Source organism: Strongylocentrotus purpuratus, unplaced genomic scaffold (assembly GCF_000002235.5).
Source record: "Strongylocentrotus purpuratus isolate Spur 01 unplaced genomic scaffold, Spur_5.0 spur5_scaffold_1, whole genome shotgun sequence".
In the NCBI taxonomy this organism is placed as follows: Eukaryota; Metazoa; Echinodermata; class Echinoidea; order Camarodonta; family Strongylocentrotidae; genus Strongylocentrotus; species Strongylocentrotus purpuratus.
This window is the reverse complement of record NW_022145594.1, coordinates 3,961,711-3,986,316: the sequence shown is the minus strand read 5'-3', so window position 1 is coordinate 3,986,316 and position 24,606 is coordinate 3,961,711. Positions and strand designations below refer to the sequence as shown.

The 24,606-nt window shown below is 36.6% G+C and overlaps 1 protein-coding gene across 4 annotated transcripts in view; it reads left to right on the top strand.

Annotated features, from left to right (window-relative positions):
- The window catches only part of LOC585040 (proprotein convertase subtilisin/kexin type 7), a 45,249-nt gene that overhangs the window by 5,208 nt on the left and 15,435 nt on the right, over nt 1-24,606 (top strand). For all 4 annotated transcript variants that reach the window (XR_004062574.1, XM_030977528.1, XM_030977527.1 and 1 more), the window contains exons 2-6: nt 8,786-9,539; nt 11,036-11,132; nt 12,651-12,688; nt 19,969-20,143; nt 24,084-24,174. Coding sequence is in view for 3 of the 4 variants with exons in the window: in XM_030977528.1 (XP_030833388.1) it covers nt 9,006-9,539; nt 11,036-11,132; nt 12,651-12,688; nt 19,969-20,143; nt 24,084-24,174 (935 nt within the window). In the remaining variant the exon portion in view is untranslated. The remainder of the gene's footprint in view (nt 1-8,785; nt 9,540-11,035; nt 11,133-12,650; nt 12,689-19,968; nt 20,144-24,083; nt 24,175-24,606) is intronic.

Sequence of the window (24,606 nt, the reverse complement as noted above, 5' to 3'; positions counted from 1 at the left end):
TAAAGAACGTGAGTGCTGCGACAGGGATTCAAACCCCTTCCCTCGTGGTTCACAGTCCACCTCTACGCATAACATGTTGAAACATATGAGTCTTTTTTGTTTTGTTTTTTCGGTATGATCTTTGGCTCTTTGCAATTCATACTTTGGGTAATTTGGTGTTCACAGGTGTGTGTATTGACACAAGATGTTGAACATAATTCACATGTACAGTATTTGTGTGTGGAAGCTAATTGATTTTACTATGTAGATTGTATAGTACATGTACATGTATATACATGTATGGCCTACAGTGTATAGGCAGACAAATATTTTGTCCAGGTACACTATGTCATGCACTAAATACATGTATATACAGTATGTACAATGTCCAAAATGTCCAAGTAGGCCAACACATGTTTTTGTGTGGTATGCAGTGTCTGAATGTCCTGTTATATTGGCCTACAAGTCATGATGAGTCGAGCAAATTTTCGTTTCCTTTTCTGTTGTCTCACCCAAATAATACCCTGTCCCTGTATATTGTAAAACACTTTTATGGTACATGTAAACAGGTCCTCTGTATAATACATGCACTGGCGAACAGGCAAGGATGGACAATGACACACCCCCACTTTGCAGTAACTTGATTGGTCGATCATTCATCATACAGTGTGTGTGTAATCAATATAATACAGGGCTACAGTTTACATGCATTGTTGGTCTTGCATTCAATACTAGAAACCCAGGGTTATAATTCAATAAATTCTTTTCATTTTGAGTACACACTAGATCATGCAACCCCTTTATTTGATGGATTTTTAAAGAAGATTCACAATAATCAGCAATGTGAGGAAAGAGATACTCACTGGTGCGACTAAACTCCTTATGAATAGGATTTTCTGAGTTTCTTAGCCAGCAGGCCACAGTACACAGTCTCTGTTTGATAATCATGTATTTAAAATTACAGACACTCTTAATACAGTACATGTACAACTACATGTGCAAGGTTAATTGACATACAGTGTACATAATGTACACATTTAGCAATGTATTGTACATCACTTCATGTACATGTATACATACATGTAAATGTACCCGGGCCATTCCATGGTAACTCGCGTTACACTTAATGGGTACATTGACACGATAATGTGCCTATATCTTTAGAACTGCTAGGATCTACAAGATACTTTTTTCAAACATGGACAGGGTAGATATAGAACAACTGAATGAAACAAAAAAGAAAATTGAAGAACAAACATTTTTAGATTCTTGGATAATTGAATTTCAGTAACTCGCGTTACAAAAAAAGGACATGGTCAATTCTACGAGACCCTCTTTTCTCCTCATACTAGACAATCTTGACAAAATCTTTCCTATTTTAATTTGATAGTAGGTTGTGACTTACTAGTATAAGATCACAATATTAAAGATAAGAAACAATGGACTAGTAAAATGCAGGAAGCAAATATGTCGGTAACTCACGTTACGGTAACTCGCGTTACATTTTGTCCGGAGGCCATTTTCACCCCTATGTAATAGATTAAATATCACAGGACCCCTTAGAATATGGAAATATATTCATCTTTTTCCATTTAGCGAAATTTTCAGGAAAAAATATTACAAGAATCCTGTGTAATCTGCAATAAATTGGTTTTTATGCCTCCGCCACCGAAGGTGGTGCCGGAGGCATCATGTATTCGGGTTGTCCGTCCGTACGTCCGTACGTCCGTACGTCTGTACGTCCGTCCGTACGTCCGTCCGTACGTCCGTACGTCCGTCCCGTTTGACCGTTATCACAATATCTCAAGAACCATTTAAGATTTAAACTTAAGACTCGGGAATAGTATTTATCACCATAGGAAGACGATCTGATTAGATTTTGGAGTACGTAGGTCAAAGGTCACAGGTCACAGAGGTCAACTTATGAAATTCCTTGTATTGAGTTTGTTAGCGCGATATCTCAAGAACCATTTGAGATTTAAACTTCAAACTTAAGGATAGTATGTATCACCATAGGAAGACGATCTGATTAGATTTTGGAGCACGTATGTCAAAGGTCAAGGGTCACAGAGGTCAACTTATGAAATTCCATACATTGAGATTGTTATCATGATATCTCAAGAACCACTGGAGATTTAAACTTCAAACTTAGTGATAGTGTGTATCACTATAGGAAAACAATCTGATTACATTTTGGAGCACGTAGGTCAAAGGTCAAGGGTCATAGAGGTCAACTTATGAAATTCCATACATTGAGATTGTTATCATGATATCTCAAGAACCACTGGAGATGTAAAAACTTCAAACTTAAGGATAGTATGTATCACCATAGGAAGACGATCTGATTAGATTTTGGAGCACGTAGGTCAAAGGTCAAGGGTCACAGAGGTCAACTTATGAAATTCCATACATTGAGATTGTTATCATAATATCTCAAGAACCACTGGAGATTTAAACTTCAAACTTAATGATAGTGTGTATCACCATAGGAAGACAATCTGATCAGATTTTGGAGCACGTAGGTCAAAGGTCAAGGGTCACAGAGGTCAACTTATGAAATTCCATACATTGAGATTGTTATCATGATATCTCAAGAACCACTGGAGATTTAAACTCCAAACTTGTTTAAATTGCTCTATGGCGGAGGCATCATTTTCGACTGCGCGCAGTCAAAATTCCATCTAGTTTTCAGCTACAGTCCCACATGTACGTTTTTGATGATAGTTTGAGATCTTAGGAAATCAACAAAAATGAAAAAAAAATTGTATTGAATTTGAAAGGCCCTAATGTTTTATGAACATCCATGGCATAAGGTTAGTGATAAATCAAAGAATTAACATAAGAGGTACATTTCTTTTTTTGATGTCATGTCCTTCTTCTCATGGAATGGCCCACCCCTACATTTACTGTATGTGATTGAAGTTTTACCTGGGAGTATTTCTTCAGGTTTTATGTGCATTATCATGAAGTGGTCCAGGGTAGATTTTAGGAATGTAGAAATAAAGGGAAAACAAATTACTTCACAATTTTGTCTGGGCCACTCCAAGCATGTACATTGTAGTGCTCAGAAATAGACAGTTTCGAGCAAAATTAGCTGCCTACAAGGACGTTAAGTGCCATTGACAGCTTACATACAGTACTATAAATATTTCAGTCAGACAAATAGTTTGACTGTACATGTGTATGTACATACGGTATGTTTGTTTTGAGGCATGATGGCTCAGTGGTAGAGCAGTGGTCTTGAATGAAAAGTGGGAGGTCCTGGGTTCGAAACCAAGTCTACGCGGGGTGCCCTTCGGTATTAGGCTTTAGTCCTCATTACAAAGTCCCTTGGGGGATAATACAGCCATTGGTCCACTGGTTGCTTTCTAATACTGTTTTCACACTAGCAATATTTTGCTTAACCCCGTACTTTAGGTGGGGTTAAAGGGTATCTTAACCCCACCTATAGTCCGGGGTTAAGCTGCTTATTCCACTTTCTTTTCACACTGGCAAAATGTTGCTTAACCCCGTACTATAGGTGGGGTTAAAGGGGGGTTTTTGCCCCACCTATGGTACGGGGTTAAGCTTATTCCACTTTCTTTTCACACTGGCAAAAATTTGCTTAACCCCGTACTATAGGTGGGGTTAAAGGGGGGTCTTAGCCCTACCCACATGTATAGTCCGGGGTTAAGCCTATTCCACTTTCTGTTCAGACTCGTTTTTACCAAAGTGGGCTAACCCCACCTATAGTACTGGGGTTAACTAACCCTGCAAAATAGCAGGGCTAACCTCGCAATTGTGGTGCTAACTCCTGCTAATTCCGCAATTGCGGTGCCAAGCAAATGAATGAGAACAGAAACGAAAAATAGTCCGGGACTACGCAGTGAAGCGAATTAATGAATTCCATGGCCATGGCTAGTACGGGGCTAAGGAATTGCAGTGAGAAAAGCCAAAAAAAAATAGTCCGGGGTTAAGGATAGTACGGGGCTAAGCAAAGTACGGGGTTAAGCAAAACCAGTGTGAAAAGAGTATTACAAGCATTCACATGCTTTCTTTAAATAGCAGTCAGGTAAACACCAACCAATCACCTACTGTAAATGTAATGTATAAGTATGTACATATAGGCCTACACAATGTTTACACTTAATAATTCCCCCAAAGTCTGCTGTACATCTACATGTACTGTATAGTGTATGTTGTAGCCTACATTTGCTTTAGAACATTTAGTTGTTGTTATGTAATATGTAGGCTACTACAGGTCTGATCTACATGTACAAACTTGAAAATTAATCAAATCTAAATCCGAGTGCTCAGGACTCGAGCCTCTGCTGTGTGCTGAGATTAAAGGTAAAGACCAGTACTGGAAACGCCCCAATTTCAAAAAGTGAAATGGAAGCTCTTATTACCAATCATGTGAAAGAATATGTTTTGAATATTACATGATGATAAAAATCTTGACGGGAAACCGCTTACTAATTGATATATTTGGTAAATTAGTGTATCTCTTGCCTGTTGAGAGATATGAAATGCATGTGTTGTGCACGTGTGTGTAGTCCCATATACATCTTTCTGTGTACAGTGCTTCTAACTTGATGAAGACTTGGCCAAATTTCTTATCATTTTGATGATTCCAGAACCTTGCAGTACATCTATGCTAGATGATCAACCTTTTCTGATCGATTTCACAACGTTTCTTTCACAATGCAATCGCATGACCATAACTGGTCTTTACCTTTAAAAACACAACCTTGTATTAATTGGCTAAAGCTACTGCATTGTACATTGTCTACGGTGTACAGTAGTTAACTTCTGTATTCTACACTGTAGCTCAGAGCCAACATTTGTGTGTTTACAAGGTTGGGCCTACAGGTGGTACATTGAGGCGGTGTTTATTTTGGTAATGAAGGTATTGTTGCGAAGTGTAGTCCAAGGTTTATCCCCTTTTAAATTTGGCACATTTTGTTAATACAGACTTGACTTGGTTATATTTGGTAAATGTGTAATAGCCTTTTTCATTGTATTATTTTTTATTGTTGCAGGGGGGGGGGGGGGGGGGGAGATAATTCACTCTCATGGAGCTTCAATGATGTTTACCTTTTGGAAAGCATTGTTTATCTATGGATCTTGTTATGTGTATTTTTTGCAGAGCTATTTTTCTCAGAGCCCAAGATTTTTTCTCAGAAATGGAAAGATGTTTTACATGTACCGGGTATGTCTATGCCTTCTCTAATGAGTTCTATGGCTTTCTGGCCCTCAGAAGATGAAACAATGTCTACTACAGGTGTACATGTGTGTACTTGTAAATTGAACAGAAGGTTCTGAATTTTATTGATCATACAATCCTAATATTTTATAGATATATGCCAGGAAACTAAATTGTATACTGGCCCTATATTAATGTACTTGTGCAATGCATACACATTTACATATGTACATGTACATATGTACAGTACAGTACATGCTCATCTACATGTAGAAGTAAAATACAATACACATGAACATGTACACGTACATTATGTGCGCATAGAGTCCAGTATAATGTCTGATACTGATAGTTGTTTCAGATCTAATGTTTTATAACAGGCTTGTACATGTAAGTACAGTAGATTAATTTGTACTTTGTCCTGGGGGGTGTTTCATATAAAAGCTGTGCGTAAAGTTACGCATGACTTTACGAATGACTTGAATATGAAGAGCTATATGTAAATGGGATTCTCATATCTTTTCGATTGCAGAAGCTAAAGTGGAATTATGCAGATGAAGATTAACCTTATCATTATTAACAAAACAATTTAATGAAAAGTGTAATTTTGGCTACAATTTATTTGAGATTATGGGCAATACATGTACAGTCACACTTTGTTGAAATTTCAGGGAAAATTTTGGGCATCCCCTTTGTCTCCTTGTATTCAAATTATCTGTAAAGTCCTTTGTAACTTTACACACAGCTTTATGAAACACCCCCCCAGGGCTGTTTATTTACATGTATACAACTGAAGCATAGTACACTGTGTTCGTGCATTGTAGGTCTCAGAGCCAGGATATGGGCAATGATCACACACAACAGAAGCATATCCTTGTCAGGAGTTCTTTGTTTGTCAAGAACTCCCTTAAAGATGAAGTTGAGTTCTGGTCATGCGATTGCATTTTGAAAGAAACGGTGTGGAATCGACTAGAAAAGGTGGATCATCTAGCATATAAGACTTTGTGTGTATTGCAAGGTTCTGGAATCATCAAAATGATAAGAAATTTGGCCAAGTCTTGGTAAAGTTACAAACACTGTACACAGAAAGATGTATATGGGACTACACGAACACGTGGCGTAAAAATCCTACCCCCGAGTTTTACGATGTTACATGACATATTTAGAATATGAAGGCATTTGAAGAGCCATGCTTTTCAGGGAACATGTCTTTACTGATGTTCTTCCACACTTGCATAATAAGAATGATAATGCTCACAAATTATTTTTCACCTCTTCCCAGAACTCAACCTTCTCTTTAAATACATGTAGCACTCCAAAAACCTGAGGATTTTTTTTGTTGTGTTTCACAAAATGTTCAGAGTTGTGAACTTGTTCCCGCATGCGAGAGAATCCCAGATCCACCCACTGCTAATGATTGCATAATGTGCAGCCATCATATTGTAATGATTCCTCCCACCTCCTCCTCATTTGAATCAAGATAATTAATACCAACAGACTGTTGAGGGAATTTCGGTCTGTTGCTTCAACCTTGAATTAAAATTAATTTTAATTTTCATGATGCTGTACGAGAGTACAAAAGCATAAAGGGCTGCTTTGCATCGATAAAGAATGATGCGTGATGCGCTGACCACCATTAAAGGAATACTGGTAGTTTACTTTAGAAGAGCTACAACAAAATAGTCAGTCAGGCGAAATCATTGTCACTTAGAAATCCAATTATATTTTTAATGCAATCTTTTGTTCTTGTAACTACAGTACATACATGTATATGTTGTGGAAGAAATGTTGTTTAAGCAATTTGATGGTGTGTTAACTGTTATTGTTGTCTTTTGTTGTGAGGATATGAATATCTCATGTACACTCTGGGATACAGATAATAATAATAATAGCTCGTTCTTATATAGCGCTTTTCAGGACCGGAGGCCCTCACAAAGCGCTTTACAGATAAGTATATTATTACCCCGGTCATTGGATTCAGGCTTACCCGCACACAATGTATGCACATTCTCCACTCCCTGGGGAGTATTCCAGCCAGGCGTCATTTTTACATGCGCACACTTGCTTTAGCTTTCGCATCCTACCGGGTATCCATTTAACACCTGGGTGGAGAGTGGCAAATGTAGATCAATGACTTGTCAAAGGACATTAGTGCTGCGGCGGGACTTGAACCCGCATAGTACAAAACTGTATCATACGAGAACTCTATGCCACGGTTGCCACCGTCATCATAACATTTGGAATGACTTGTTCTATTTTGGTTAAATAGTATGCCATGTGTGCATGTACATGTACGTACATGTATGCTTCCCTTGAAGACCATCATCACATACATGTACAACGTTTAGATTTGAATCCTTCTCTTGTTAAAGGTAAAGACCAGTTCTGGTCATGCGATTGCATTGTGAACGAAACGTTGTGGAATCGATCAGAAAAGGTTGATCATCTAGCATCTAGCATCTGCAAGGTTCTGGAATTATCAAAATGATAAGAAATTTGGCCCATTCTTTGTAAAGTTACAAGCACTATACACAGAAAGATGTATATGGGACTACCCTATATCTGTCACAGACCATGAGAGAAACAAATTTACCAAATATATGAATTAGTAGGTGGTTTCCCGGCAATTTTTTTATCATCATGTATTAGTCAAAACATATTCTTTCACATGATTGGTAATGAGAGCTTCCATTTCATTTTTTGAAATTGGGGCATTTCCAATACTGGTCTTTACCTTTAAAATACAGTCAAAAGCGACCTCAAAAGTACATGTACACTGAAGCTCACTATTTTAATGGGATACTACAGTACATGTACGTCACGTGTCAAATACATGTACTGTACATGTATCAGGATTTATAGGCAATTGTGCAGTGACGATCAGCACTACTGCAGCAGCATTCAGTCAATATTGCTCTAGAAACCGAAACCAGGATGTAAGGAGACATCAGAAGCAGGCCTAAAAACAACACTACAAACGGTGAAAGAGATTAGTGGAGGAAGATGTAGTACTGTATGATCTACATGTTGATTGTACGCCATTGAAGTTCAGCTCATAGTGAAAATAAAAGTGAAAGGGAAGGAAATAGGAAAGAGAGATGGAGAGTGAGATTGAGAGTGGAAAAGAAATAAAATAGGGAAAGGGACGAAGAAGTGAGATGTGAACGAAGAGAGAGAGGGAGAAAGGTAATGGAGAAAAAAAGAGGTACAGTTGACTAAATCCTTTAAAGGCCCTCTGCACTACTTGTAGCTACATGTACTTGTGCCCTCTATATAACAAACAATGCCTAATCGGTGACCATTGGTCCCCCATGATCCTCTTTTTCTTATGTTAAGTGACAGCTAAGTTGATGAGATAACCAACTGTCCAGTGACCTTGTAGGGCGGTCTAATCCCTCCTGTAAACTATGGCAGATAAGCTTTAATACCGGACCAAACAAAAATTGTGTCTTTGTGGGCAGGTGGTGTTCCTATACAGGTTGTCGCTAAACCAGGTTTGACTGTACCAGTACATAAATATGACATTGTACATGTACATGTACATATAAAGTATTGTTGTATACACACATTCACTGGTAGAATACATTTGAATCATTTCCCTTCTTTTATTCTTTTCTGCAGATATCAAGAAACATTGAGAAAGGATTCATTCAATCAAATTGCCTCCATATCACAACAACTGTATGTCAGTGTCAAACACCGTACCTCCATCCACCAATCTTTGTGCTGCCCGGTGCACTAAGGGACGTGCCTCCCACAGTGCCCAGGTCTGCAGCAACGACCCTATCCTGTGGTCTACGCAGAGGGCGCTTTTCAAACCTGAAGGCAGCCGACCTCTACTATGGAGATAACGCGAACACGGGAGCACTATCGGTGCTCTTGCGTGCTCGTCCAGCTCCAGGTCCAACTCACCGTTTTTATATTCTGGATCGCGCTAGCGCATCCGTCTGGTGCCCTCTATCTGGACTTCCGATCAAACCACCAACTGGATCAGGACTCTTCGAACGTCCCTCGAGACGAGCTGGGACACGAGACACTCTCTTGGGCGGTCAAGATACAGCATCAGACACACAGGAAAAATGTGAACAGGACTCATGTAGATCTGCTAGCTGACGTAATCGCAGAGGATCTACGTCTGAAAAACTACGGGCAGGTCGGGGAACTGATGGGGCATTATTTATTCGCGGCAGAAAGCTACCATGAAGCATTAAATGGCAGCATGGAAAGAGACTTGGTGGGGAAGATTCGCGGGAAAGCTGAGCGGGCCCTCGCGAGACATCCAATGATTGAATGGTTCAATCAACAGACTATACGAAGGAGATTTAAGAGGTCGCTCGTTTTTACCGATCCATCATATCCAAATCAATGGCATTTAGTAAGTATACGGTTTAAACGCTTACCGGTACATTATAATCATAATTTCATAAGGATTTTCTCAAATTTACCATGTGTTTTTTCAAGGTTTCTGAACTCTTTGTCAAGGAAAATTTGGAAGAAAGATACTTTGGGCTTTTTGATAGCAAGAGCAGTGCATTTTGAACTCATCTTCATGTCACGTACGATTGGATTGCACTTGTGTTTTGAGGGTAGGTTAAGGGTTAGGTTTAGGATTAAGTTTAGTCGATTCAGGTTAGGGTTAAAGCACCACTGCACTACTTATAGCTACTTGCGCCCTCTATAACAAACAATGCCTAATCGGTGACCGCTGGTCCCCCATGATCCTCTTTTTGTGACGTTAATTGAGAGCGTATTTGATGAGATAACCACCCGTCCAATGACCTTGCAGGGTGGTCTTATCCTTCTGTACACTAGTACAAATGGGCTTTAAGATGTGTATCAAGGGTTGAGGTTAGAAATCTGAATTCTGGTAGAGATTGAACACTCAAAAGTCAAAATCATTGCTGAAGGATGTATTTTTAGTCCAGTTGGAATTAAAAAGAGTACAATTTTGTTAAATATTAATAAAACTCCCAAAGTACAAAACAAAAGTAAAAATAACTGGCACTTAATCTCTTTCCTAACTTAGTAAGTGTTTTGCTGTGTACACTCATAGGAATATACATGTACAGTATGTTAATTTGTTTCCGGCCATTGATGGTTTGCCTGCATGTGGTGAAACAGTGGGTGGTGAGTCAGTGGTCTTTGTTGGTATGTAGTATCATGCATTCATGTCCCAGGATGTTTTCCCACCTCCCTGCTTGGATATATCCAACATGTACCAGGCAAGTCCTGGGTGTTTGGTCATAAATATACAACAGTAACATGAGAGATTTTCAGTCTCGGCATTAACAGTAGGGTCCATCATCATTTATTGAAGCCACTGCAGTACTTACTTGCGCCCTCTATTTAGCAACCAATGCCTAATCGGTGCTTGTTGGTTCCCCTGATCCCCTTTTTCTCATGTTAATGTTGATTGTGAGCTGACATTTGGAGCTTGTGTGTTTGAACAGATTTGAATCAAGTACATGTACAATGTACACAGAAACACAACTTAATACTACATTTTTAGGACATCATATGATTGAAAGAGAATGGCCTCCTCCACGTTCAAGCTCTAGCCTATTAAAGTTGGTGGTCTCAAAAAATTTCAAATTTGAAATGATCGTCAACTATGTGTTTTTTGAAAAGTATAATTATTTAAGTAATTTATTATATGATATGACTATATAAGCATTTTGACATATGTTTGTACAGTGTATGTATGTACACTACATGTACACTGTACCAAGTTTGTACATGGACTGTATATTGTTTTTTATTATGTTAAATAATGCAGAACTAAAAACAAACACACATACAAACAAGTTGTACATGTAATCATTTGTAACTTTTTAACTTATTTTTTCTCTCTGGTTTCATATCTTTTTACAGCACAACTCAAAGAATGCTGGTATGGACATTAATGTAACAGGCATATGGGAGCACAACATCACGGGGCTGGGGGTCACCGTGGCGGTCATCGATGATGGTAGGTTAATAATTGCAAAAGCGCAATGCTGTCAATGTTTCCTATTCAATATACCAGTAAACCTTTTGTTAATTTGTTTCATTGAAAATGTAGGTTTCATTTCTTCCTATGACCAACTATTAAAGTAAATGGTTCCTTGTCATATCTGTGCATTACTCTCAATCTCAAATGAAAAACAAAACAAAAACAATTTCATATGATACATGTACATCAAACAAAAATGCCCCATAACTGAAAATGTTATGATCTTAAAGGTGAATTTATTGTGTGTTGTCATGAATTATTTTATTTTTTGTATATATAAGGTTTATTTGAAAGCTTTTTTTAATAAGCTTCCCTCTAGATATATTGTTGACGGGGTCTGGAATGCATTATACATGTACGAGACTAACTTCTACCCCAAACAATTCTCCAGTCTCTCATGTGCTACAGTAAAGCGTTAGTCTAACACTCCCAGACTCAAATATTGGGGCAAGGGATGCGAGCAACAATTTGGTCCAATTTGTGTCGATGAGTGATTTTTTTGTTGACGACATCTACTGCTCGTCTACCTTGTTTGCCATTTAAGGTTGAATTTGAAAGTTGTCAATTTTAGGGAAAGGGACAGTTGTGGTTGCTGAAACTTTGTACTCGGTTTCCTGATGTTGTTTACCAATTGATGTACAATTCAGTCAATTTAGGTTTAATGTCATGGGCCAGGGCTTGCTTCTTTCTTCGATGATGGAATGATCTATATTTTGCTTTTTGCAGTGAAAACTTGGCAGATTTTGTGTAATTTGGCAAGGTTAGCTGTTTCTGTCATCGACATTGGTTTCAAGGTACCATTTGTTATCAAGGTGTACATGTATACACAATCAAAATGAACATCAAACTTGGCAATTTGGTGGTGTTTGTGTTATTGTTTTGTTTTGAGAACGTTCCCGTTCACCTTTGTATTAAAAAATGAACTTGTTCGAAAGAAACAGTATACCATAATGCCCCCCCCCCCCCCCCCCGGCCTTATTAGGGTTAACACATGATATTTTGGTTTAAATTGAACATTTTTTTTTTTTTTTTATTATACTGAGAGACCCTGAACCTGATGACTCATAAGTGCTTTGTGTTTGCAAACTATTGTCCCTTTAAATGCAAACTTGAGAAAAGGTCTTCAAAACAGGGTGCTAAATAGGTGAATTACAATGAGTTGTAAGAGCTTGGCACACAAAGAATGAGTAAGAGACCAAGGGGGAGGGGGAAGAAAAGAAACAATCTTAAGAGGATAGACCAACAAACAGTACTATTACAGGGTTCTATCAGTAGGTCCATGGTTCTATCAGTAGGTCCATGGTTCTGTGATCGACCTACAATGCACATGTACACACATGTACATGTACACATCTGTGACTCCCTGTCAATCAATTCATATGCAGAGCGAAGCTTGTACAGCAAAACCCCACTCTTCTTGGCAAATCCCATTGTGCTGTAGGAGCCTCTGAACTTTTTAAATAATTGTATTATTTTCTTTATTTGTTAATACAGGGTTGGAGTGGACTAATGAAGACATTGCAGAAAATTATGTAAGTATCTGTTCCTCATACTCTTCTGATATTGTATACTGCATTTTATTTCTAGGCTTTTGATTGGTCAGTCAAAGCTGCAGGCATTAAATTCACTACTGACTGCTGGGCAGTATAGTGAAAAATATTGACCAGGCATGGTTCTACTTGCGCGTCAAATGCAAGCACGCAGTGATTGCGTGTAAAGTTGACATTGGATATACCCAATGAAACATGCGCAATTGCTCTTTGGCGTGTGTATATTTTCTTTGAGTTTACAAATAAATACACTTCATCTGGCATAGTTTGTTAAAATATCTCTTTTTTGTAAGAACTGACACATGGGATGCGGTATATAAAACAAATATTGACTGTTTAAATATTTCGTTAAAATATCTCTTTTTAAGAATTGATACTTGGAATGCGGTTTATGAAACAAATATTGACTGTTTATTTTTTGGGTTATACAATGTATACATTTACACTTCATCAGGTATATTTTTCTGAAATATGTCTTTTTAAGAATTGACACATCCAAACAAGAATTGCTACACTAGATAAATATAAACAACAGAGCATCAAACAAATTATGAGAATGAGGGGCCAACAAAAAGGAGGAAAATAGCATTATACAAAGAGCAAAGTTCAGACCAAACCCCCCAAATGGCCTGATATAATAGACCCACCATTTTTGATAGGGTATAACCCTATACAGGTGTACATATACACATACTTGTATTTTGTGCCTCAAAAATTGATAAATTCCTTTTGTCAAGATTTTTTGTTTCCCCCCACAAGGGCAGTTTCAACTGATTCTCTCAAATAGAAAATTTCCTGTATAAATTCTATAAAACTTTGATGGAGCAGTTGTTTTGGATAGTAAAACCCGGGCCCTGTTATATAAAACTTGTTACCAATAACAAATGCTATTAAAGTTTTGATGACAAATTTGCTCTCAGCTAATCAAATGCCACAATTTCAGTATTTTATAACAGATGTTGAAACTTGTTACGGTATTGATAACAAGTTTTATGAAACGGGGTCCAGAAGTGGATAATAATCATATGTGTGCTGTATCAACGGATCTTGTGCATTATGAAATTAAAATAACTTTGTTGCCTTTTTAGTTGATGCCAAATTGGCAAAAGTTGGAGATGCCAGTAAATGGGGCAGTTGGCTAATTGAGCACATTGAATTTTAATAATCCTTTAGCACACCCCCTATTAAAGTGTAATTTAATTTTCTGGAAAAGAATAATGAAACAATCTTGAAAAAATTGTCTTCACTATGTACATGTATATGTAAATGTAGGTATCTTATTGAAATGCATTGCATTGTGAGTGCATGAAACATAATTAGTTTATACATAGGTCCAATGTGAGTGTGAAGATCAAATTCCAACAGATAAGCTTCAGTAGTTCAAAAGGAGAAAAATGTTTAAACCGAAAGACTTTCAAAATTGCAGCATTGTCTGAAGTTGAATGACAGGAATTGACAAAATGAAAATAAAAATAAAGCAATAAACAAATAATTTAAAAACAAAGAAGCAAGCAAACAAACCAACAAACCAGGACGGAGGGATAGCAGTTTAGGAACTAAATGAACAACATTAAATAAATAAGTAAACAATTACAAATTTTAAAAAATCAAACATCCCTCCTCTCGCAAAAAATGTTAAAATTGAATAGTCCCTACATATGTACATATGTACTACGTATGTACAGTCATGTAACAGGATTTGGGGGGAAGTCACTTGTTCCTGTACATACATGTATGTACAGTATGTGTAGGTCTTTTTATGAACTTTTGTACAGGAACAAGTAACTTTCCCCCAAACGACTGTACTGTATCCAGGACCATTTCCACATACTGCACATTGCGGATGTGATTCAAGGACTAGTACACGTACATGCAACTTCTTTCTGACGTTTATTTAGGTCACTAGTATTTTCAGTAATGATAGGATCTCGCTATTTAATGACTACCGGTATATCCTATAAAGCTTTGAGTCAATTCAGACCTTTTTATCTTTGAAAGGAAACCAAGGATGTTTAGTAATAGTGCCTACATGCATATTGAGGTCAGCTCGATACAATATAAAAAAAAGGATCAGTAAAATCGTACTTTCATACCAATACATACATGTACAAGGTCAGCTCGACACAATTTATAAAAGGTTCTGTATTAAAATATTTGTTTCACACTTCAGGGGGGCGTTTCACAAAACTTGTCATCAGTGACAAATGACAGTTTTTGTTATAAGCTAATGAAATCCTTGCTTCTGATTGGTTATCAACAGATTTGTCAATGATTTTTGTCATTTGAAACACCCTCCTGGTCCATCACCCAAGAAGTAAACATTTAAAAAAAAATGAAGGAAAACAGTATCATTAGAAATTTTCACTTCCATTGATAATTATTTAAGTTATTTGTTTTAATGTATATAATGAGGTCAGCTTGAAACAATTTAAACAAAAAAATCTGCAAATATTTGTTTCACACTTCACAGCATATCAACCAATAGTTAAACATGGAATTGTTCAGTTTTACATTTACCGGTAAACAATAATTGAAGTACTTAGTGAAACGGTATCATTGGAAATTATCATTTCCATCGATGCTCATTAGTTTTTAATGTGGCCAAAAATTCATAAGTGAAGTAATTACATGTAAAAAGAAAAAGAAAGTGAAGTACTCCTACATGTACATGTATGTCAGGCATTACAATGATTAAATGAAATCAAAATGTGGTCCACATTACATTGGCAGTGACCTGCATTACAGTGCATAGCAGTCAATGAATCATAAATTGTGAATAAACATTATGTCCTGGTAAAGCCTAGGGAATATGGTCCCATATTAATCTCCCAGGAGATGTTTAATCCCTCACAGGATTAATGGTTAATCCTGTTATTATTTCTGCCCAGTTTTGCCTTGATTTGTAGCCAAGCTTGTTCCCTTGATAAGTACTGCATTCTGTTTCAGACATATTATATCCATAAAATGTGGGTCAGTTCCGTTCTATTCTATAATTATCCATAATTCATGTGAGAACAAATTTGTTTACATGTTATGTATGGATTATTATTTGGATTATTATTTTTTCTCTTCTGTATGGCTGTCTAATTAGGATCCATCGAGTTGTATTAAATCATAGAAGTTAATTTTTCCTAGCATTCTGTCCCATTCTGTTGTACACAGAGATGCCAACTGTTCTCTTTTTTCGCTATGAATACGGCAGTACATTTTTTGTATGTTTTGTTACATTTTTTTATTTTTTAATTTTTTAATTTTTTAAATATTTTTTTAAAAATTTATTTATTTATTTATTTTTTTTTTTAGTGACGTTTTTCTTAATTTCTGATCATGGGCTTTGTGTTGTAAGTGTATTATGCACCTACATCTTCAAAAGATGCACTCAGGATGGTGATACAGGCCCCAAACTGCGCACATTGCGAACAACCCACATGTAATGTATGCACGTCGCGCTCCGATCCGGGTACGTATACGTGGTACTGCCAGGTTTTTTAAGCTGCTCGATTGGGCGACATGTTAAGTTGAGAGATTTTTTCAAAAATACTGTTTTTTGTCCAAAAATACTGTTTTTTGCTCTTAAGAATACTTTTTTTTTGTTGAAGGTTGGCATCTCTGTATACAGTCTTGTTTTAAAAGGACTTTGTAAATTCTGCTGATACTGTATGTAAATATAGGCCCCAGTGGAAACATGCATTTACATGTACATGTGCTCTGCTCCAAATGTATGCCCTCGTTTTCATCACTTTATCTTAAAGGAGAGATATTGAATTGTGAATTCCATTGGATCGAAAATTGCCTGAAAGTCATAGAAGCTATACAAAAATTGAGAGAACAAAACAATATAACACAAGTGAGTGGTGATTGAAACTGATGGGTGTTTTTACAAAAGAAAAGAAAACTGTGTTAGTGTGTTTGAACTTGAAGTGTCATTGCCTTAAAGTGACCATTTCAGCTGATAATATAGTCACTTTGCAAATAGAACTATCTAGATTGACTGAAGTACACTATTTACTTACATCTAGGTCTTCAAGTGCAGCGATATGATGATAAGATCTTCAGTTGTGTCAGCACAATTTTCCCGACAATTTATGCAAGAAAACAAATAGAACTTTTGATAGCTTTTTCATTTTATTTTCCGTTTTTTTGTGTGCTTAGTCTTAAAAATAAAAAGGGAAGATTAACAAATTACATGTATTTTCAATATTATTTTTTAAATGTCTCAATAAATGCATTTTGTTAGAGTTTTCTGCACAGGGCTATTTCTACAGGTACTCCCTATTTATTCAGTTTAGAAACAGCTTTAAACTTGGCTCAAGACTTTATGGCATAGAACAGTGTATTCAAATTTATGAATGTTTCTTTCCTGGGGACATTGTGACAAGTTATTTCATCAACTAGTTATTAATGAATGAACTGAAATACTTGGAATCCATTTTGCATACTTTACTTGTTGCAAAAAAACAAAATCCTTTTGAATGCCATTAGGATTAAATCCTTAATACATTGATTTATCAAGCAAATCAAATCAATTGAAACATTTGTGGCTTACACCCAGTAAATAAGATCGATTGATCGCTCTATATTGAAAAAAAAGTCAGAACAGATCTTGGAACCAGCGGGACTTGAACAGGTCTGCATCTACTGCTTGTCGGGCAGCAACTCTACCACCAGACCATCACTGGTCCATGGCACAGTCACGATGGACTAGAAACAAATACACAAGCTCTCCTGATTCATTCTGACCTATCGAATAATCAATCGATCTTATTTACTGGGTGTAAGCCACAAATGTGTTTCAATAATTGAAATTTCTCCCAGGAAGCATTACATTAATTAAAAAAATCAAATCAAGTCGTGCGTACATGTAGCTACTATTCATGCTATTGCCCCTGCTGCATGTTACACTATGTACTTGTCCATGTTCTTACATCTGTCACTTTTCAATTGACTTGCCAAGTTCTAAAAATGAAATGTAAAGACAATCTTGAGTCTCAAATTAAATTATTTTGTCAGTTGGCACGATACATGATACTATCCAAACAACCATATTTTTAATTACTTGTTGATTTGTTTATCTTCTGTGTTTTCATTTGCTTCCTCCTTCCTTTCTTTCCTTCTTGCTTTCTTTCTTTCCTTCTTTCTTTCCTTCCTTCTTTCTTTCTTTCTTTCCTTCTTCCCTCCTTTCTTTCTTTCCTTCTTTCCTTCTTTCTTGCTTTCTTTCTTTCCTTCTTTGTTGCTTTCTTTCTTTCCTTTTTTCCTTCTTTCTTGCTTTCTTTCTTTCCTTTTTTCCTTCTTTCTTTCTTTCTTTCTTTCCTTCTTTCTTTCTTTCTTTCCTTTTTTCCTTCTTTCCTTCTTTCTTTCTTTCCTTCTTTCTTTCTTTCTTTCTTTTTTTTCCTTCTTTCTTTCTTTCTTTCTTTCCTTCTTTCTTGCTTTCTTTCCTTTTTTCCTTCTTTCTTTCTTTCTTTCCTTCTTTCTTGCTTTCTTTCTTTCCTTTTTTCCTTCTTTCTTTCTTTCTTTCTTTCCTTCTTTCTTGCTTTCTTTCTTTCCTTTTTCCTTCTTTCTTTCTTTCTTTCTTTCCTTCTTTCTTTCTTTCTTTCCTTTTTTCCTTCTTTCCTTCTTTCTTTCTTTCCTTCTTTCTTGCTTTCTTTCCTTTTTTCCTTCTTTCTTTCTTTCTTTCTTTCTTTCCTTCTTTCTTGCTTTCTTTCTTTCCTGTTTTCCTTCTTTCCTTCTTTCTTTCTTTCCTTCTTTCTTGCTTTCTTTCCTTTTTTCCTTCTTTCTTTCTTTCGTTCTTTCGTTCTTTCTTGCTTTCTTTCTTTCCTTTTTTCCTTCTTTCTTTCCTTCTTTCTTTCCTTTTTTCCTTCCTTCTTTCCTTCTTTCTTTCTTTCCTTCTTTCTTGCTTTCTTTCTTTCCTTTTTTCCTTCTTTCTTTCTTTCTTTCCTTCTTTCTTTCCTCCTTTCTTTCTTTCCTCCTTTCTTTCTTTCCTTCCTTCTTTCTTTCCTTCTTTCTTTCTCATTTTCCCACCCTTTGTTTTTTTCTTTATTAGTTTGTTCGTTCATTTATTCATTGATTCATTTTGAATAGAAAAACAAATCAGAGCTCTTTTGGGTGCATTCCAGAGCCAAATGTGTACATCTGCACTTGGTTGTGCTCTGCTTTTTTCTCCATTCCAATGAAATTTGTTAGTCAGACTTCGCTAAATATAATGAGCTCATTACAGAATCAGAAATTTGATGCAGTAGGCCTGTTTCCATCAGCTTGAGATTGCCAAATATCTCACTATTTCAAATTTTCAAGTATCGCAAATTATCCAGCTAATGTGCCTTTCATCAGCCCAAAGTTGAAATTAGTGGGATATTTGGTCAAGATAATCATCCCAAGATATCTTGGGTTAGTTTGCAAAATATCCCCCTACTTGGCAAAATAGCCTACTATTTGACAGGTGCATCTTAACCAGCCCGAAGACTCGCACTTTGCGCGAACGCTGAGCAAAATATCTCAAGCTTCAAGTTTCCAGGTCCATGAAGATGAAGACAAAGACGCGATTTGTAACTTCTGGATTATTCCCCCGCTATTTTGCAATCTCGAGCTGATGGAGACAGGCCTAGTATTTCTTTGACCTTGTCAAATCAATGGCTGTGAACTTGATGTAAGCCATGCCCAGGGCAACAGGATTAGAAACACATTTTGTCCCCTGTTTCCAGAGAGGAACACTAGGAATAGGGTACAGTGTACATGCAGAGAAGCTGATGTTACCATGGTAACAAGCAAATCTGTTACTGGTACTTAATCTGGATAAGTACATATATATATACACTGAAGAAATACTTCAAATGCAAGTTTGCAACTACATAGTGTACATGTATGTGTATGCAAGATGGGATTGAATAAAAATAGTCCTGCAGCAGTTACCGGGTAACAGAAAATAGACAAGTGAAGAAGAAATAAAACATTATCAGCTTAAGACTTTGTTAAGTAATCAAGTCAGATGCTGTAAACTACCTTTAGTATATACAGCATACCTTATAATGTAGATCGACACTTGGGATACTAAATTGTAAGCAATTTCGTGGATATACATTTGTAATCTGGTGCATGGGTAATTACAGGATTACAAATTTGAATACTGAAAATCATTATTACTTTATATTCTCCAGATGTTTTATTGTTTCATCACTTGTTTTATCGTTTCATCGCTTGTTTTATCGCTTGTTTCATCGTTTCCTCGCTTGTTTTAAATCGTTTCATCGCTTGTTTTACTTGTGCAGTGTGCAGAAGGTAGTTGGGATCTGAACTCCAACGATGACAATCCTGCCCCAGAGATGAGGATAAAGGACGGGAAACAGTCTCAGAATCGTCACGGTACGCGCTGCGCCGGGGAGATCGGTGCGGCTCGTAACAACGTCTGTGGGGTGGGTGTCTCCTTCAGCTCCAGAGTATCAGGTGAGAACAAAATAACGGATATTATCTGCAGTATCTTAAAGGTAAAAACCAGTTTTGGAAACGCCGCCCCTCTCAAAAAATGAAATGGAAGCTCTTATTACCAATCATGTGAAAGAATATGTTTTGACAAATACGGGATGAAACAAATTTTGCTGGGAAACCGCCTACTAATTAATATATATTTGGTAAAATATTATATCTATCTGGACCGGAGAGATATCGTGCACATGTCACGTAGTCCCATATACATGTACATGTACATTTTTCTGTGTACAGTGCTTGTAACTTCACCAAGACTAGGCCGAATCTCTTATCATTTTGACGATTCCAGAACCTTGCCGTACACACCAATACTTTTATGCTAGATGATCAACCTTTTCTGAACGATTCCACAATGCAAGCGCATGACCAAAACTGGTATTTAGCTGTAAAGCCTGTCTGCACTAGTTTGGCCAGGAGGGATTAGACCTCCCTGTGTGGTCACTAACAGGTGGTTATCTCATCAAATCAGCTCTCAATTAACATAAGAAAATGGGATCATGGGGGACCACACTAGGAACATGACGGACAAAGAAAGCGGACAAAATATACAGTTCCTCAGGTAGACAAAGGAACATCCTTTCACTGCTATATGTGTACAACAGGTGTCACATGCATATTCACCTGTTCTACACATTTTTACATGATAGCAGTGAAGGGATGTTCCTTTGTCTACCTGAGGAACTGTATATTTTGTCTGCTTTCTTTGTCCGTCATGTTCATAGTGCCAACGGGTAACGCATATACATATAGGGCCCAAGTAGCTACAAGTAGTGCAGTCCCGCTTTAATGGCAGGGTATTCTACCGACAGTGCTCATTACGACTCTCAATTGAGCCATCTTCCGGGGATTGTATGTTTTTTGTGTTTATAATAACTCAAGAATGAAAGGTGGACTTTTATTTATTTATTTATTTATTTTGTTTTATTTAAACAGGGTGGCCCCGTCAGTAATCGCAGTACTGTTTTCCAGGGGGCCCTGTACACAAATGCAACATATACATAATATGAAGAAACAAACTACTTGAACAATATAAACATCACGGAAACATCAATACATAGTAACATATAATAGAAAAAAAGAGTAAAGAATAAGAGTGAATAATGAAACAAAGCCGTAGTAAGAATGATAAATTTCTATGAGCAATTTTAAATCGATAACAATATACTCTGATTATTATCAATGATCTGTTTAGATTTGAACAAATTATTATATTGAAAAATTTATGTAAATATTCATGAAAGAAATAAATAAAGAAAGGCAAATTTATCTTTAACATCGCTGCTTAAAATAGAGAGAACAAAAAGTCTTCTTGGTCGGGGCATTTCAAACTGAGTGGGGTAGGCTATTCCACTGAAGAGCACCATCAACTGAGAAGGCACGACTGGTTGCTTTAGGGGCTTTATTGAATACTTCTAGCTGTAAGCTTTAATATGTACAATTCTCAAGAAACATAAATTGGGACTAATCAACGTATCGTATTCTTTAAATATTACAAAACTTGGAAAGGGTATGAATCAGTTGTTAACTGTACTGTATACATGTACGTTGCATTATTTATTGTAATGAGTTTATATTCACTTGTTCTGTAAGTTTTCACCCTTCACAAAACTTGTTCAACACTTCACACAAGTTTCAATTACATGACTTGGATAGTGAATCATAGAAATATATCAGTTACATTTGAGAATGACGAGAACATGCTGGATATTGTTACAACGTATTGTGTTCTAGGCACTTGTATTTCCTTTCCAAGTTCCGTTTTCAAAAAGCAAAGAGAAGTGGAAAAAAGGGGAAATTAAATCGGATACTTTGATACTGCAATACTATGCTTACGTGACCAGATTGAACTCTGATAATTTGCACCACCCCCTAATGTTTTTAACAGTCACATGGCGATATCAATTTCCATTGAGCAAGGCCTGATTCCTTTTTAATTTAAGGGAAAATGTACCATGTGCTAATGTGCTGATTATTATTCAATATATCCTTTGGGTAATAGTTCAATCATTTTTCATGCAGCTGCGATGTACTGTACAATGTAGTTATCACAATTACATGTAGTCTCATCCCCAGACCTATAAACCTGTTTGTTTGGTTTGATTTGATTTGATTAGATATATTTATTTCTGTTTGATTTTCTTTTTTTTTTGCATTTTTACAAATATATAACAAGCAGACATTTCAAATTTCACATGACAAAAGAATATATATAGAATAAAGTAAGTGGTAACTAATCGAAAACATCAAACGGAAGGGTTGACAAAGTAAGCAAAGCTTGATAGCATGACTACCCTCAAAGGATACATGATAATACAAATATGGAGGAAAAAATATAGGAAAAAAGGGAAAAAGACAGAAAAAAGAAGAAGCGATGCTAATACTGAGAATTAAAATGTGAATTAATACTTTTTGTGTTGTTCAGGAATCTACACATGTTTTGAGATATTTGGGGCTTAAAAACAGAAAAGAAGTTTGTTGATAATTGTCAGGGATACATGGTACGCCTTTCCTGTCTTAGCCACTGAAGACTCGTTGAAACATGACGCAGGAAAACCGCAGTGTTTTTCATGACGTTGAAGATAAACTCCAGTTCTGGTAAAAAAAGAAAATTAATTCTCACAGAATCAAACAAAACTTACACTGAATGTTCAAGATTACAAATAAATGACATGTGCCAAAAGATTTTTGAAGAAAATGTATACTGGCTGAGTAATGAGCATAGAAAAACAAGAAAATCAAGGTAGTACTAGCCCCGATTCCATGTGTGTTGTCCCATATATAGCTTTCTGTGTACAGTGCTTGTTACTTTACCAAGACTCGGCCAAATTTATGATGATTTTGATGACTCCAGAACCTTGCAGTGCACACCAATACCTACATGTACATGCTACGTGATCAACTGTTTCTGATCCATTCTACACCTTTTCTTTCACAATGCAATCGCATTACCAGAACTCACCTATATCTTTAAGTGTAATCACATTTCACACTTCTGTGTCTTATAAAACAGAGCTCAATGAATACGCGTAAGTCCTTATGCGTCATTCATTCATTAAAGGGATTAGGTATCTTTGTCTCAGATTCTGAAACAAAACCCGGATTTAGCTCATGCTGCAATGATAATTATAAACCTTTAGGTCATACATGAATCCAATGAAAGCCAATCGCCTGTCTGATTATCAAGGTATCTATGATTGGGATTAGAAATTTCAGATTTGTTTTCCCAACGGTTTTTATGACATTACAGTTTATTCAGAAAAATGGGTATGGTAAAACCAGTCACTCAAAGATTTTTATTTTTTTGAGGCACTTCGTGATCATTTTGAAGCACAGTTTTTTTTAGGGCTTAAATATTACCAAATATCACAGACACTGATAACACGTAGGGCCATGCATCTCAGATTTAACATTGTTAAAAGATGCCTGTAATACACATAAAAAGCAAAAACAAAAACAAAACATGGCAGGTTTTTGTGGCGGTTTACCGCCGCTATATCTGAACAAGCCTTAAAAACACATATTAAACAAATGGCTCATTTTCGTTTGTCCCCACCTGCCATTCTTTTATATCTAAAAAGATTTTTTATTTTTGCTAAACAATTTCTGAAAGTGATTTCCAGCCTTGTGTTTGAATGAGGTCCAGAGAGTTGAGGTCACTTCAAACCGGATTGTACTTTAGAAATCATCTGCTTTCATAGCCATTGTTTGATGATAGATTGTCAAGCTAATAGTATCCACTTCCCGGGGAATACTAAATTGAAAGTTTAAGAATAACAAGGAAATAATTGTTTCTGTGTCAGGAAATCTGGCATCTAAAAAAAAAAAAAGTAATTATACATTTACACGTGCAGTATTGATTTTAAGTTTAATGATAACAATGTTATTTTTTGTTTTCCAGGTATTCGATTGCTAGACGGTCCCATGACGGATAGCCTAGAAGCAACAGCTTTCAACAAATTTATGTACATCAATGATATCTACAGTTGCAGGTATGTCTGTTTACTTCTTTCTTTTTTTCTGTCCCTCCATCTACATGTATCTATCTCTCCCTCTCCAGATCCCCTTCTCTTGTTCCCACCACACTCTCTCTTTCTGCCCCCAAACTTTTCTCTCCTTCCCCCTTTTTTTCTCTACCCTCTTTTTACTCCTCATCCTCTCTCTTCCTCTCTCTGTTTCCCTCTATTTTCCTCTCTTTCTCTCTCATTCTCTCTCTCATTCTCTCTTTCCATCTCTCTTTCTTTTCATCTCTTTCTATCACTCCTCTCTCTCTTTCTCTTCCTCTCTCTGTCCCTCTCCCTCTTTCCTTTTCTCTTTTCCCCTCTCTCTTTACTCCTCCCCCTTTCTCCTTCATTTTCCCCTCTCTCTTTCCCCTCTCCCCCTCCCCCTCTCTCTCCCACTCTCTTTATCTCCCTCACATTCTT